This window comes from Pimephales promelas, chromosome 11 (assembly GCF_988280905.1).
Source record: "Pimephales promelas chromosome 11, fPimPro1.hap1.1, whole genome shotgun sequence".
Taxonomy (NCBI): Eukaryota; Metazoa; Chordata; class Actinopteri; order Cypriniformes; family Leuciscidae; genus Pimephales; species Pimephales promelas.
In genome coordinates, this window is record NC_142779.1 from 1,797,364 (window position 1) to 1,815,205 (window position 17,842).

A 17,842-nucleotide genomic window follows, 5' to 3' on the forward strand; every position below is an offset into this window, starting at 1 on the left:
AGGTACCGAGTACCAGGTTAATCCAGTTCTGTTCTAGACGCGATGTCTAGTTGCGTCCTCTTTATAACGCTGATATGGCTCTCTCTCTCTGAATCCACTTGTTGAAACGAAAGGAGGAAAGAGCCACATATGGAAATATTTTGGATTAGGCTAATGTCACGTTGCCATAAGAGGCCGATTACATGCAAATTCGCAATTTCAAATATAGGCGCGAGGCAAGCGCGCTCATAATAAAAACTCATTGGCGTTGCATAGCAACGACAGACGCCGCGTGAGAGCAAGCGCTTTGGAAAGAATAAGCACGCGCAAAAATATAATTAAAAAACACGCGCGACATGTGAACGGCCTCTAAAGTGCTTTCGGGGTAGTTTTACGAGTACATGAGCACAGTAGTATCTACCCGACACCAGAGTACTACTGGTATTAGTATTGTCATTTAATGTCAGTGCCAGTTCTAGGCGTATTCTTGCCTTTATAACTCAGCAGGTTTAAAAAGCCTTTTTAAAATTAAATATGAATGCAGTTTTAGATTAAATAAAAGGACAGTCAAGTCAAATAAAACATGTTTTATGGTAATGCTACAAAGATACCATTCATCAACATTACTTAGTTATCAACACATTGACTGAACAATATATTTTTACAACATTAATTAATGTTTGAAAATGTTATTTATTACAAACACCTGATTGTTCATGTTTGTTCACTTAATTCATTGTGCATTAAATAAATAATGGATTAAAACTTTACAAACAACTTTAAACTTTTTTTTTGTGTTAGTGTTTATCTAATCTTTTTCTAAAGTGTTTATAATACAAATGTACAGTTTCCATACTTGTAACCGTGATAAACACTTAAGTATATGTACATTTAAACTAAGCTTTGGTACCGAAATTGGTACCGAGAACCGTGAATTTTAACTGGTATTGGTACCGAATACTGAAATTTTGGTACCGTGACAACACTATGTTGGGATAATTGTCCACTACACGATGGTGTTGGTGTATTTGGTGTCTTTTATTTCAGTAGGATCTCTTCACTCTGTCATTATCAGAGGAAAGATCCGTTTAAAACACGTGCGTTTAGTCAACAGGGAAGAGTTTTCCACCTCAGCAGAGGAGGTGAATGGAGAAGCTGTAAAACAGCCAGTGTGAGGAACTGTTTTCCCCTTTGCATGAAGTCGCCAATATTGCAATAGCTTTTCTGGTGTTTCAGCACAGGTTATATAACCTTCACTCCAGTGGAGTTTGTAATAATGTTGGCAATGCAGTGCAGGATTTTGAAGTCATTACCCTGTTGGCCAAAGTTCCTCCAGCCCAATGCAAATCGCTCCGTAGAGGAATCACGCTCTCCTGCCTTTGAGGCGAGTCTGGCTGCGCTTTCCAGAAAACACATGAGTGCCGTTCTTTGTTAGATATTGTAGAGTAATGCATGCTCGCTCTGTGGAGGCGTGACTCATAAAAGTATGACGGTGCTGATGATGTTGTTGAGAGCAAAGCCAACTGAATTGCTGTTAAGTTTTACTCCATATTGTATGGGATCATGAACTGTCTCTCAGGACAGAAATGAAATTATTCCATATTACAACCAAATTACAGAAACTTCCACCGCAATTTCATCTTGTTGGCGTTTTTGTTTATTTTGTGCCATTTTTATTCATTTTAGTGGCATTTTTGTTCATTTTGGGGATATTTGTTGTTCATTTTGGTGACAATTTTGTTCATTTTGGCGACATTTATGTTGACTTCAGTGGCTTCTTAGTTATTTTTTAATGGCATTTTTGTTCATTTCTGTGGCTTTTAGGTCATTTTGTTGGCATTTTAGTTTATTTTAGTTTATTTTCTGGATTGCATTGACAACCCAGGTGAAACGGCTAAATACTGATAGATATATCACCGCACTTCCCCTGTTGATTAATCACAGAAAATTAAGACGAGACGAGTTTTCTCAAATGTTATGTTTAAATATGCAAATGAAGTATTGGCTGATTTGCATACACTAACAGAACAGAAATATGAACATTTTTGGATTAAGCTAGATTTCAAAAATATTTGTTTCGTTTTGTTGTCGTATTAATTTAGTATGTTTTTGGGTAAAAAGTAAAATGTTATGTAAATTTGAACAAACTTTTCAACAAACCTGCTGAAGTGGCTCTAAATTGTATTGAAATTGAAATCTACATGGATGATGTTTAATAAAATGAATACTTAAATGTGTATTTTGGATGTTTTCTTTTACACTATTCTGAAATAACACGTTATGGGAGCAAAATAGACGAAAATCTCAATTGACCACAGTGATTGTGGATGTAATGTCTTGCATCATTAGTTTTGTTATTGTGACCGTTAATGATTTGAACAAAGACCAAATCCTAAGCGTCTTGCACTGTTTGTGCTATGGACATAAATTCTACTTCAAATCATACAGCATATTGTGTTGTATATTGGAGGAGAGAAAGTGTGCTTTTATTTTATAAACTCTTTCCCCGCCATTAACAGAAGTTTCTGGCAATCCATGTTTTTGCTGTTATATGGTAATTAGCGCTATATGGTTTTTCAACGTTTTGTGAAATGATAACCCAGATAGCAAACTGACATTGAATCAACGTGGAAAAATGACATCGAAACAACTTTGATCTGACATTTTTTTGCTCATCGAATTAACGTCGAACCAACGTCAGTCTTCAAAACTAATGGAAAATCAACATGAAAGCAACGTCGTTTCAACGTTAGGAAAGCAAACCAATTGCAAACCAATTACCAATTTTCATTTAGCTTTGAAGAATGACGCGTCTGACGTTGGTTCAACGTTAATTCGATGAGCAAAACAATGCCAGATCAACGTTGTTTCGATGTCATGAGAGACGTCGTTTCCATGTTGATTCAGTGTCAGTTTGCCGTCTGGGAAATTCTGCCGCTGATTGGCAACATTTTTAAAAACACTGGCAGATGCTAATTTTTAAGAAGTCTAGACACTAGAATCGCTGGATACATCCTTATCCGTTTCTGTTTTGAGAGCTCAGTCAATTTGAAAGGTCAGAAAAGCTGTTTCACGTCACAGTGCTTTCGAATGCCGTTCTTTCTTTTTGTTTTATCACAATTGAATTGAAGGAAATGAGTCGGTAACGCTTTGTTTTTATGGGTTATGGCAAGAAATTACAGTCATATCTTGCCAAAGCACTCAAAAACGTCAAGGCATTGAGGAAAATAAGCCGAGTCAGGATAGGAGAAGGGTTAGTGTGACCAATCCAGCCCTGTCGTAGCAGAACAGAATAGATCAATCGCTCTTTTGGTTGAAGATCTTCCAAAAACTCCAACTTTTCCTCATGTCTTAATATCAACCCTCAATTTTGCAGTGTGAAAAGGGTTCGGGAAACCACAGCCGAACAGATTCCAACACAGTCTCGTATTGCCAAGGGATGGTCATGTAAACACTCTGCAGCCGCGTCGTTCCCACGCGAGGAGGCTCTGCAAGCTAATGAGGTGTTTATGTTGGAACCGAGTGCCTGCGACTCCCTCTTCCACTGACTTCATCCGCCACTGTTGACTAATTGCCATGAATTAAGTCACATCTCTTACCTAAAGAGCTTCTGCCATGACGCTCATCGTTTCAGACGCGTCACGCCGAAAGCGATCCTTCAAATCTACATTATTCATGCGTCTCCGTTGAAAAATAAAGATAATATTGTAAAACGGATAGTTCTGACATAAAACTCTGATTGGAACATTAGTTCTGGAATAGCTGATAAATGCATCGCCATGAGGAGGACACATAAATTCTCTGTTAATGTGGCAAGTTGTAAACGGCTTCACATTTTGCCGAACAAATTGCTTAACGGAAGTTCTTTCTTATTTTGTTTGGGACGTTTTTAGCTTACTCTGTTGCAGTCCAGTTTACATTGATAATAGCCTACTGGTTGACACATTTCCATCATTGCAGTGCCTATGAGTTTATTTAGGGTGTATGCTTCACAGCCAAATGTGTGTTTAGTGTTGGTGTGTTAGGAAATGACCTAATGCAATGCATTAAAGTGGTTAAATTTGGTTTTTAGCAGTCTTGTAGGAACAGTGTTAATATGCAATATGCAGTCCTCAACATCTGAAGTGGATCAAAACCTTTCATCATGAATTTTGAACAATACCCGTTCTTAAAGGGACGACTTTGAACTTTGTTTTGACTACTGTAGTTTGAATGTGATGCGCTGTCATGTACTTCTATCAATTGACTTACACAAAACAATCGATAGTTTGTATATGAAGACTATCAGGACTCCATATTGTGACCAAATGGTCACATTTTACAACCTTTTTGTCTAAATTGTTTTGGAGTTCGCACTGGTGCCACCACCAAGTTGCCAAACTAAGAAGGGCTGCCATTTCTGTTTCATATGAGAAACAGTATTAATAACATTGCTGCAAGATCTATTGAGAGCCTTTCAAATTCGGTGCATTAATCTGTTATGAACCACATCAGGTCAAACAGCGCTGACGTGGAAAACCAGAAACGTTGTGCCATGAAAGTCATAGAAGGCTTTAGTTCACAAATCACCAACATTCACCATGGATTTAATGTACAACGCTAACTGTAATCATGGTATTGTGGCAGAAATACTTCATCATTCACATAGCTGTCAACATTGAACATTTGAAAATAAGGGAGTTTTCCTGGAATCCATCCCCAAAATAAGGGATTTTTTTTTTTGCACGATTCTTAGTTACCCACAAACTTTAAAAATAAAGCACTTATCCTTAAAAGTCTAAAGAGTTCATAACTAGCCTATGTGTGAGAGAGAAAGAGACAGTGTCATTTAAAGAAAAAAAAAATCTACATTTGGATTTGCGGTGTGTTGCTCTTGCATTTGGACAACAATTTCAACTTTTATCCTATCACTTCCAAAAATCCGCAAAATAGGGAGGTGGGCTGTCTGTTTATTTCAATTACATTTAAAGAGCCTATTTAGCGTGATGGTGGACCATCACTCAGAAGACATACTTGTTATTGTAGCCTATCCTATCTTTATATCCTCCCGAGGCCCAGAAGGTTTTTTTTTTTTCAAGTTTTTTTTTCTTCTTCATGTAATCACATTGTTAAGAGCATAAGAAACAAATGGAAAAAAAAGTAAATATATTTTATTCATATATTTGAAAATCGATAATTATTATAATTATTATTTGTTTAAATTACATTGATATCTGAATTTATGCAAAAACCTAGACTTTCAAACATCAAAATGTAATTTATTAATATGTATTCGAGTACAAAATGACATACAGCCAGCCTAAACATCGTTTCCTTTTTTTTATTTATTTTTTTCCCCGGAAAAATAAATTAAGTTGTAAAATTTTAATAAATAAAATAAATAAATAAAATTGTCGCGTGAAAAATAGGCATCAGTTATATTTCTAGCATGCACGCGTTTTCGTGTCACGCAGGCAGCGTGCAAGCTCTAATCTGTTAACATGGGAGCCGAAATAAAAATGGGCGCCACATCCGAGGATAAACGACTTCAAGCCGAATCTGTCCGAGCTCGTACGTCTCACACAATCAAAGAGTAAAAATACGGGATATTTTATGGGAAAATACTAAAACGGGATGACAGCGGGAAAAGAGCTAAAATACGTGAGAAACCCTGAAAAAACGGGAGGGTTGACAGCTATGCATTAATTTCAGTGTTTTAACAACCTTTTGGTTGTGAAATATATTAAAATATTGAAGGAATAGTTCATTCAAAAATGAAAATTGTCCTTATTTTCTTCCCTTCATGCTATTCCAAACCCAAATGCTGTTTTTAAGAAACTTCGTGCATGTGTTTCCATACAACAGGGTCATAGTGAGTGATCTGTGAAGCCTCAAAAAGGACACAAATAAATTAGAAGTCCAAATTACTTATGCATTATATTCTTCTCACAAATGTATCATATGACTGTATGGCTTCATAAGTGATATATCACACAAGTCTTATTGAGGACCATCATGGTGTTTTTTCTTTGTGTGTGTGTGTGTGTGTGTTTAAAAAATTAAAAATAAATGACATGAGAGTGAAGGTGTTCACTATCCCTTTATGTTCATGTTCCCCTGTAAACCGAAAGCCTGTGTAACTCCCATGAACTCGGCAGATTATTATACCATCAAAACACAGATTTGGTTGCTCAACTCCATGCGTTTTATCTGCTAAAGGGGATTGGGAGGATTTTCGAAAGGTAATCTGCTGAAAGAAACTCTTGAAGTTGAGGGTCGCTCTGATCATGCATGAGCTGAAAACACCTTACGGGCTCTGAATATATGAAGCCAAGAGTAATAAGTGTGTTTGCTCGAGGCTTCCTGACCTTCAGATCTCGCACATCTCCAGTTGGTCACCATCTGTGTCCGAATTTGCTGAAATGGGTTTCTAAAGCTGAGTATCTCTCACTATCCTTTATTAAGAACAACAGATGAAAGACTGAAAAACGTTGAATATGAACTTATAATCTGTTTTATTTCCATTTTGTTTTTAACAGTTTGGAATGGAATACTAGTTTGCTGTTTTTAAAAAGTAGTTGTAGTGCTACTAGTTTGCCTCATATGAGCTATGCATTATGCAAATGAACATTTAAACAAGTAAGTTTAAACTTACTTTAAATCAAATATACTGTACTTAATATTTATTCTTTTTTATATAATATGTATTTTTCCTATAAAATTACTATAATCAAAGCCATATATCTAACCAAGTTGTGTTCCAAATTTGAAGTTGATATCACAAAAATTGAAGTTCCCATGAGATTTTGTTTAGGCGTAATACCAAAAAATGACAGTCCATTGAATTTAATTGTATGCATTCTGCCATAACAAATTAATGAACTGTCCAAACATCACTTCTGTCACAAAATATGAAACCTCCTATGAGACTAGCTTTCTGACAATATGTGTTTTGTCGAGATTAAAATTAATTTTCATTTTGAAGTGAACACTTTTCTATTGTTGGATATATTTTATAGCGATTACCAGAGCCCGACCGATAAAGGATTTTGGAGGCCGATACCGATACAAATATTTGTTGGTTTTAAAATCCAATATTCCGATATATCGGCCAATATATATATATATATATTTTTTTTTTCAGAAATGCGCAACAAAACATCAACAGATTTCCCTAACATTAGTTATTTGTGGTTATTTTTGAGTTTTAACTAAAACAATATGATAATGCATTTTAAAAAAACTTGTTTCTTTTATTGTCACAACAGCTAGCTTTGTGGTTAGCTAGTCTATGATGAGCCATAATTTAGCAATGGATAACGTCATAATTGTAAAACATAAATTTTCAATATAACAGGCTGAGAAGAGATGATACGTCTCATTGCTATAACTGTCATGCACTATTAAAGAAATACTTCAGTCATGTTGTCAAAAGTTAAAAGGACAGTCAGTCAACTACACTAGTCTGTAACAACGTAACGTAACTATTACTAGCTAATTCCGCTTCACTCTCGGCTTATTCAACAGACATGATAGTCACAAATTTTGTCATGCTTATTTGAGTTGAGAGAACTGATGGGGATGATCTTTTAATTGTTATTCAAGCAATGTATGTCTCGTGACCAACTCAACGAGTGTTCCCAACAGGGACGGTGTAGAGTGCCCTCTGGTGGACAAACTACACAACCCCAACACTCGTGCCATCGTTCAAGCGTGTTTTGTCCGTTTTTATTTTATCTTTGAAATATTAATTTATCGGCCATTATAACTGCCGATACCGATAGTTTGGAAAATGCCTAATATCGGCCGATAATATCGGCCTGCCGATATATCGGTCTGGCTCTAGCGCAACAATGTTCTACGTAAAATATTCTACGGAAGAAAAGAAAGAAAAGAAATATTTGTGCATGCTGTAAAGTGGTTAGAAAAAAATTATTTCAAAATCGGCTAAAATCGGGATCGGCAGGTCAAACAAAAATCGGACATCGGAATCGGCCTAGAAAATTGTAATCTGTGCATCTCTACTCTCGCCTTTAAATTTGTAAGTGATTTCTGTTCTCCGAGTGTTTTGTGGTTGTTTTCTCTCAGTATCTCTTGCTTCACTGGAGAGTGACTGTTGTTCCTCTGCAGTGTGTGAGGAGGACTGATGGCAGTCATCTAAGAGCAGATTGTCAGGGCTGTTTGTGTGATGTTAATGAACATCTGTGGCGTGTCTGCTGATGCCCCGTCAGCGAGAGCCACAGGATGGGCAGCAGAGCAGAGCATGCTGGGTACTTCACTCTTTGGCAGCGCCACGTTCCTTCTGGAGACTGAGAGAGCCTGTGACCGTTTAGCTGGGAACCTTAACAGAAGTGAAATGTGGCATATGTGTTGAGGAAATTGTATGTTTAACGTAATATCAGTTGGGTTATTCTGATATTTTTATTATTATAAAAATTATTATTTATATATTATTAAATATTTTTCATTTTACAGAAGAAAATTGTTCACAAATGGTCAAAATGGCTAAATCTTAGCTAATCTAAATCAGAACAACACAATTTTCTGCTTTTTGTTCAAAATGTTGCTTTTTTTAATGAAACTTACCCACATTCAAGTGTTGATTTAAAAAAGAATGCTTGAAGCTACAATAAAATGTTTCATGACATTTTTATGAAAATGATCAAAAACGCTGGCGGTGGTTTGCTTTTTTTTTTTTTTTAAGAAACGCCAGCGGGAAAGTTATTCACAATTCATGAATAAAATATGTTAGTGGTAAGATTTGTTGTTTGTATTTTTATGTAGTTTAGGTTTATATACATTACATCAATTAACAGGTACTTTGTACGTTTATATCTGTGAAATGTCATTAAAAGTTTGTTTTAAAACACTTTTGGTAAAAAAAATGATCCACACAAGTACTGAAAGAATCACTAATGGAAATGTAAAAAGAAGAGAGAATTATTAAACACGCAATTCCCGTCTCTACTCATCACTCTGGTCTAGATTTTGACCAATCATTGTTGGCTTTTGGGTCAGTGCTAAATGTTTGCATATTTCATTGAGTTTGTTGGTCACAGGACTAACATCGTAAAGTTAAAGAGAGAAATGAGACGAAGGTGTGTGAGCTCTGCTTCAGATGAGTTTGATTATAGCCGAAAGGACTCATAAAGCCGTAAATTATAGATGTGACCCCCACACCAGAGGTCAGTAATATGTTAAAGCCTTTAGAGTGGCCATTTGACCAGTTCATTAGGTTTTAAAACATTACTGACCAATCTTATCTTCACAGCTGTACTTGTTGCATATGGTCACAGATTTGTTCTCATCTAGTGCCTGTAAAATGAAGAATTGAGATTGAGAATGTCTCCCAGTAGTTCATTAACTCACATTTAAGTGCAAATCTCATTAAACCATGTTCAGGCCACATTTCACCCCAGTTAGATGTCTCATTACTGCAATACAGTCGTTTTATCCTTGGTGTGTTTTTTATTATTATTATTTTTAATCTTATTTAAAGGTATCAGAAGCTCTTTGTGTTCAGATGGGTATTAAACTGAGTTCTATTAAACTCATTTACATATTAAGTTCTTTGTATAGTGCCAGCAGCAACGATTACTAAATCACAGTTCTGTTTGTTGTTATTGGTTTTCAATGAAGCGTCTCTTGTTTTAGTCAACTCGACTGTGAGTCAGACCTCTCCATTGTGCTTTTCTTTGCCAAATTTTATGCTGAGGAAATGGTTTTGTTGACTAGATTTAAAGAATAGCTTTAGCATCTCAGATTGACCAATGCACTTTTTGGTTTTTCTTTCTTTTCTTCCATGTCCATGCCAGTGTGTTTTCAGAGAAGCGTTGTTTGACTAAGCGTTCTTGCAGCACAAAACAGATGCTTTTCTGTACTTCATCATGGTGTTGTTCATCATGTGATACTTTGGTGGTTGTCTGTTGGTTAAGGCACTTGTCATCTGGCAGTCAGTGGTTTGTTTAAGCTGGAGATTCAAATGTAGCAGCTGTGTTTAATTTCCTGCTATGATGGTTTTCGCTGTTCACTTTCTCTGCTGAAGGCCAATGCAACAACAGTTGAGAGCATCTTGTCGCAGTTAGTGAAATAATGTTCAGGGAGTCACAATGCAATTGCAAAACAATTCTTAATGCGCATCGGTTTTTTAACCCTCTGGGCTTGTTCGTTTCAGAGTCACACTCGGGCTGTTCGGGTCCAAATGGACCCAAAGGGCGGGATTCATATTAAAAAAAAAAAAAAAAATCATGATTTTTTTTTACTCGTTTTTTAGAATGTTAGAATGTTTGGTAACACTTTACAATAAGGTTCATTAGTTAACATGAGTAAATGCATTAACTAACATGAACAAACGATGAGCAATGGATTAGTTACAGTGTTTATTAATCTTTGTTAATGTTAGTTAATACAAATACAGCTGTTCATGGTGCGTTCATGTTAGTTCACGGTTCATTAACTAATGTTAACTAATACAACCTTTGATTTTAATAACTTATTAGTAAATGTTGGAATTAATATTAACTAAGATTAATAAATGCTGAAGAAGTATTGTTCACATATTGTACATGTTAACTAATGTAGTTAACTAATGTTAACTAATGAACCTTATTGTAAAGTGTTACCGAATGTTTTCTTTTCTTTTTTGGTGTTTTGAGAAAATTTCTAAAATAAAAAAAAATATATAATTAGTATTAATGCAATAATTATGACAAAATTTCCCCCCATTGAACAAAATAGAAAAAATATAAAAAAAAAAAATATATTTTTTTTAAAGCTGTATTTCATTTTAGAGTCAAGCCTAGGCCTCATAAAAGCAATTTTTGAAATGAGATGGATGCCATGTGGTGGACAAATTGAGCATTTTAAAAATGCAAAACACATGTATAATCAGAATTTTTTGGTGTGTTTGTGTATAAAAGTGTGTTTGTGTGTGTGTTTGTGTGTCTGGATGTGTCTGTTTTGCACTCTTGATGTTTTATAGACTCACCGCTTCACTGTTGTGTGCTTTTTTTCAAGATCGTGGCTGATTTGTAGATTGTACGCACAAAAAAACTCAGTATTTTCGTATTTTTGCCAATTTCCCATTCATTTTCCAGCTTCCACGAGGAAGCTGTGATTTAAAAAAAAAAATTATTTAAATTCTTCAGGTCCATTTGGGCCGAACAACCCCAGAGGGTTAAGCAATGATTCGATTAAACTAATTGATAACACTTTCGCAGTACAGTCCTATTAGTTATTAATATTAGTTAATGCATTAACTATTGATGCGCAATAGTGGTCGACCAATATGGGTTTTTTAATGGCCGATGCTGATATCTGAGAGAGCAGGGTGGCCTGGCTCTGAAATCGGCCGATATAAAGCTGATATATTTATTTATATATATTTTTTAAATCAGTTAATAAACTTATCTTTAAAATAAACATGCTTAGGCCCTATACTTTAGATGGCAACTGTTTAAAAACATGAATATTTGAAACAGTTTCTTTATGATTGGGATTGAGATTTACTAGCAATACTGACAATTTTGAAAATCGTGTTATTTGTAAGTGTAGCTCATTCTAATGTTTTTGTCCATGATTACGGCTCTTTGATTAATGTAATCTATGCTCTGAAGAAAAGTCCAGATTGTGAAGGAACAACTGGGTGTTTTTTGCAGAAACCAGTCATCCCAATTACTAAACTCTAATTGTGTGGGATATGACGAAACCTGCACAGGAAAGAGCATTTAGCCGGGGTGCTGGCTTGTTTCAGCCGTGACGTCTCCAGGTCATGTTCTTGTGGGTGTCTGGAGGTCTAATGACACAATCAGTAGCTTTGGGAACCCTTGTGCCTGTGTTGGTTAAGATGTTGAGTGGGTCGGTTATCTCTCGGCCCGTTCCCCTCTTCAGACGAGAGAGACGGGTCGTCAGGGTCAGGAACACAGAGCCGATCCACCTACACATGCTATTCCTGCTCTTACTGTCATCTTAAGATAAATAAATAATGAAGCGTGACGTAAGCTCGGAGCTGAGCCCACTGTCAGTGCAGTGTATGTAAGGTTCAATTATACTTTAATCACAGATTATGAGAGAGATACCGCCATAACTGGAGCGTTAATGGCGTGTTCACATGAAAATGAATGTCTTCAAGTTTAATTATTTTTCTCAGTACAACAAAATACATGTGGCCTTAACTGCATGGTGCTATATGTGAGTGAATTTCATTTAAGTTGATTTGGTGATTCAAATGGCAAAAGTGTCCTATAAATCCAATGTTTTTAGAGAATGTTCACTCCGGGAAGAATTTCAGTGTGCGTTATTCTTCAGCGTTTTTCAACGCTTTTTTTGTGTTCGTCTTTGCTGACGATGAGCCGAGTGAACATGCAAATTCATTCCCTGACATTAGATGGCGCCCATTTGCCATGCAATACCACTCCATAACAGTTATCTTTTATCAAGATGTGCTGTCGCGTTTGTCTTATAGTTCTTTATGTTCTAGCACCAACGAGAACAGCAGCTCTACATTCGCCTTGCCTTGCATCTTCCTCATCTTCCTATTTCTTCCTGTAGACGGTGACGCGTATTTCTTCTTCACCGTTGCATATGTGTGCTCGGCATGACCGTTTTGTGTCTGAGCGAGCCAAGTTGTGTTTTACTTAGGGATGCACGATATATCTACTGTCTGAACAATACAGACACTTGCTTATTGAAATACTAATTCATGATGAAATTGGTTGTTGATAGGGATGCACGATATATCGTCCAGCATATCGGTATCGGCCGATATATGTTCATTTTTAATGTTGTCGTTATCGGCCTGGTAAGAAAATGTGGCCGATATATTAAAGCCGATAAATAATGTATTATTCCCTTCAGCTGAGACACTTGTTGAACTGTTTATGTTTTTTAACTTCTTGAAATATGATTGAAATCTCTTCAAAAAACGAAAATCTGGTTCGGAACAACATGTGCAGCGCAACTCTCTCATCTCGGCTGAGAACATCATTATAATTGTGCGTTTGGGAAGTGGATTTAATTGTGAGACTTTTGTTTTTGTAATCAGGCTCTCAAAATTAGATAAAAAAATTGGATTTAAGTTTATCGGTTATCGGCTTTCAAATATAACGAATTATCGGTTATCGGTATCGGCCAAAATTTTCATATCGGTGCATCCCTAGTTTTACTGTCTCTTCAGAAGCTTCAAACACGTGAGCAAAAGCGACAAATTAAAGACAAATTTCATTGGTCGGATAGTTTTTGACGCGGCGCGACAAATTAAAAAAACGAACCCGAGGTGTTTTTTTTTTAAAAAATGACGCTTTTACGCGTCGGTGTGAACACTCACATTGCCGCCCTTTGTTTAGTCACGAGGCGTTAAACGCCGGCGAATAACGCGCGCGAAATTCGTCACGGTGTGAACAGGCCTTCAGTTTACCAATTTCATGGGGAAAAAAATTTACATTTTTGAATGTTCAATAAATACCTTACCTTACGCCACTAAAACTGATCATTGACCAAGAGTGAAACTGACGTGTGTTTGTGTGTGTTTCTGTCCAGACACTGGAGGAGCCCCCTTACCTGACAGTTGGCACTGACGTGAGTGCCAAATACAGAGGGGCGTTCTGTGAGGCCAAGATCAAGACCGCCAAAAGACTCGTCAAGGCAAAGGTGAGCAACTGAATGACCTCTGCTGCTTTGGTTCATCTTCTGATTCAAAGACATATTTTGACTGCATGGATGATCATTGATTAGAAAAGACTATTACGCAAATTTGAGGTGAGTTTGATCATACGGCCATCAAAAAATGAATGTAACGTAAATAAAAGATAATAAGAGGGATCTGTACCCAGATAGCAAACTGACATTGAATCAACGTAGAAACATGACATCGAAACAACGTTGATCTGACATCGAATTAACGTTGAACCAACGTGAGACGCGTCATTCTTTCAAAATTAACGGAAAATCTACTTGAAATCAACGTTGTTTCAACGTTATGAAAGCAAACCAATTTTCGATTTTCATTTAGCTTTGAAGAATGCCGCGTCTGACGTTGGTTCAACGTTAATTCGATGAGCAAAATCAACGTTGTTTCGATGTCATAAAAGACGTCGTTTTCACGTTGATTCAATGTCAGTTTGCTGTCTGGGTAATTTGTTTGTTAACCGATGTATTGTTCATCCCTACTATTGAAAGAGAGTATTGTTGGTCTAATGTTGAAATAGACTACATTTAGTAATTTAGCAGACGCCTTTGTCCAAATGAGGACTAAAGCAAGCGAGTCATCGTTAAGAGGCAAAAACAACGCAAGAAGTGCTCAAAATGCAAAGTTCAGTAGCATAAGCCAGACAAGGGAAGATTAAAGGAAAAGGATTTTTGTTATGAGGTTAAGTGCTCCCGGAAGAGATTTCAGCTGTCTTGTGAATGTTTTGTCTTGGTGCCACGAGCCGTCGCTCATTGATCAATCGTAGGCTTCTGGTAGGGATGTAGACTCGTAGGAGGGAGCTGTGCTAGATCTGTAAGCAAGCCTTCATGCCTTGAACTTGATGCGAGCGGCGAGTGTTAGCCAGTGCAGAGAGATGAACAGAGACGTGGGCTCGTTCTGCAGTGATCATCTGTAGAGGTTTAGTTGCACGTGATGGAAGTCCAGCCAGAAGAGCATTGCAGTAATCAGGGTCTGTTGCATCCTCAGTTAGGAAAGGCCTGATCATCCTGATGTTGTTCAGTGCCAACCTGCATGGTCGAGCTGTCTTTGTAATAGAGCCCGACCGATAAAGGATTTTGAAGGCGATACCGATACAAATATTTTGGGGTTTTAAAATCCGATATTCCGATATATCGGCCGATATTTTTATATATTTATTTTTTTTCCAGAAACGCACAACAAAACATTAACAGATTTCCCTAACATAGTTATTTGTAGTTATTTATGAGTTTTAACTAAAATAATATGATAAAGCATTTTAAAAAGAAACTTGTTTCTTTTATTGTCACATTATCATTACTTTATTTACATTATCGTCACATATTGTCACATAATCATTACTTTATGTACAATATTGTCACATAATATTGTCACATTATCATTATCATTACTTTATTTAGGCAGAAAAAGTTCATTGTGGTTTCCAAGCTCGTTAGCGGTCTTCCACTGATGATAGTGGCATTAGCTAGCTTTGTGGTTAGCTAGTCTATGATGAGCCATAATTTAGCAGTGGATAACGTCATACTGCAAATTGTAAAACATACATTTTCAATATAACAGGCCAAGGAGAGATGATTCGTCCGTTTTTATTTTATTTTTTAAATATTCATTTATCGGCCATTATAACTGCCGATACCGATATTATGGAAAATGCCGATATATCGGTCTGGCTCTAGTTGTAATGCATAGGTATTAAACGCATGTATAGTTAGCATTTGCAGGGAACTACACTGCGACCAAAATGGTCGCATATACGACCTTTTGAAATCCCATTGCGACCCTAATTTTTAATGGGTCGCAAATGTATCACTGACTATTTTGACGGGTCTGGTTTTTTTAGTTTCTTTCGGGTTGTATATAATCTTCTAAAACCTGTCGGATCGTCCGCTTTTTGTCCCGTCAAAGCCTTTTTTGATCGCGGTGAGTGTTGTAGAGTAGAATGACGGATGCGTTTGACAGGGCGCAAACGAGCTGAGAGAGAGAGAGCGCGCCCTGGCCGCGCGCGCACTATCACGTCTTCACAAGCGCTGTCTTGCTCTCTCTCTCTCTATCGCGCGCATATTATTCAAATGACATGATAGTAAAAGGTTTGTGTCTTTATAATAGGCATGCTAATCATAATCATATAGGCTACCATCTGAGCCTGCATGGCGGCAGGAAAAAGACGCAGAGATGTAAGACACCGTGTCTCTTCCTTACACCAAAGGTAGATTTGCGGTCTGGAGTTCGGCTGATAAACTCTGCCATCATGCCATGAGTTAACTAATTATATTGCTAGCGCTGATATTGACATCGACTAACGTTATATTATCACTAGCAGTTTTTTAGACTAACGTTAGTTTTTTCATAATCATAATCGCGTGATTCGCGTCAAGACACCTGATTGGCTAATACTACACACTGAAGATAAATTAAATGTTTTATTAAATAATTACTGAAAATATCCCTCTCTTCATCCCACACCCCAAACATGACGTACAAAACGTTGTGGAACAGAAACAACCAGAGATATGTTTATAAGCTATCATTTTAGTCATCACAGCTTTCCAACAGTCCTGCATATGATTCTACATTGATTAAAAAAGACAATCAAATGTGTTTTAATGGTAATTATTTCATACGGAAATCATGTATTTATAATTCAGATGAGAATAAAGTTAGGGTTAGTTAAAATGAAGGAAAACAAATATATTGATCTGAAATATTGCAAATTAATTTTACATTCATTCAAGTACAATTACCAAACATATATCAAGGTCATTTTGTCTTTTTATTAATTTAATTAATAAACAAATTATATAAAACTATTGTCAGTTCACTACAAATAAACTGGTTCTATGCCTTTATTAATAAAACTTAAACAACTTAAAAAATACGAGGCTTAAGACATTTATAAAAATGCCTTCTGCATTTTTGTTTTGCTTTTCACTCCATTGTACCGAAATCGTACCGAACCGTCTGAATGTCTGAACCAAGGTATGAACCCGACCCAACCGTGACTTCTGTACCGTTCCACCCCTAATGCAGTTTCATTATTATTCATTACTATCCAGAGTGCGGCTTACTATAAATAATTTGTGCGACCAAAACATGTTTTGCGCCAGTAACTGAAAAAGTTAGTAGCGCAAGTGCCACCAGTGGAAAAGGTTAGTGTAGTTCCCTGATTTGTGTGTCGTTGATATCGGATTTAAATTGTTGTGAAATGTTTTGAAGTTGGAAAGCAAATCGAGTTTTCATTGCTGTCCCTTCCGAAGACTCGTCCTCATTCCTAATGAAATATTCTGCTCGTTTTCCTCCTCTCTCTCATCAGACTTTCTCTTTCGGTCTTGTTTTTCTCCTGATGGCTCTCTGATGTTTTATAATTCCTCTCTCATAGCGCTGAGATGTGATTAGCTGCTCCTCGCGAAGCAGAGACCTTGTTCAAGGTTGTAATCATATTCCTGCTGTTGTACTACTGATGACATCATTGCTTATCTCTCTCTCTCTCTGTCTGTTTGTTCTGTCTCTCTCTCTCTCTCTTTCTCGGTTTGTGTTTATCCATTAGCCACAGTACAGACAGTCTTTACATTCACACTGTAAGTGTGTGTGAGAAATAAGAGCAGGGCATTAGATCTCATCGCTGTCTGTGTGTTTATGCATGTGAACAGATGTAATGTCCTGTCTGTCAGCTGATATGTATATACATATACAGTGTTGTCAAAAAACTCGGTACTTCGGTACCAAGTCGGTACTAAAAAAAAAAAAATGTTGCGGTACCAGCTTTTCTAGGTACCGAGTACCAGGTTAATCCAGTTCTGTTCTAGACGCGATGTCTGAAACGTGCACAGTTGCGTCCTCTTCATAACGCTGATATGGCTCTCTCTCTCTGAATCCACTTGTTGAAACGAAAGGAGGAAAGAGCCACATATGGAAATATTTTGGATTAGGCTAATGTCACGTTGCCATAAGAGGCCGATTACATGGAAATTCGCAATTTCAAATATAGGCGCGATTCAAGCGCGCTCATAATAAAAACTCGTTGGCGTTGCATAGCAACGACAGACGCCGCGTGAGAGCAAGCGCTTTGGAAAGAATAAGCACGCGCAAAAATATAATTAAAAAACACGCGCGACATGTGAACGGCCTCTAAAGTGCTTTCGGGGTAGTTTTACGAGTACATGAGCACAGTAGTATCTACCCGACACCAGAGTAGGCTACTGG

The 17,842-nt window shown here is 36.9% G+C and overlaps 1 protein-coding gene across 3 annotated transcripts in view; it reads left to right on the forward strand.

Annotated features, from left to right (window-relative positions):
- The window catches only part of arid4b (AT-rich interaction domain 4B), an 87,633-nt gene that overhangs the window by 17,110 nt on the left and 52,681 nt on the right, over positions 1-17,842 (forward strand). For all 3 annotated transcript variants that reach the window (XM_089116729.1, XM_089116730.1, XM_089116731.1), the window contains exon 3: positions 13,495-13,605. In XM_089116729.1, the coding sequence (XP_088972855.1) occupies positions 13,495-13,605 (111 nt within the window). The remainder of the gene's footprint in view (positions 1-13,494; positions 13,606-17,842) is intronic.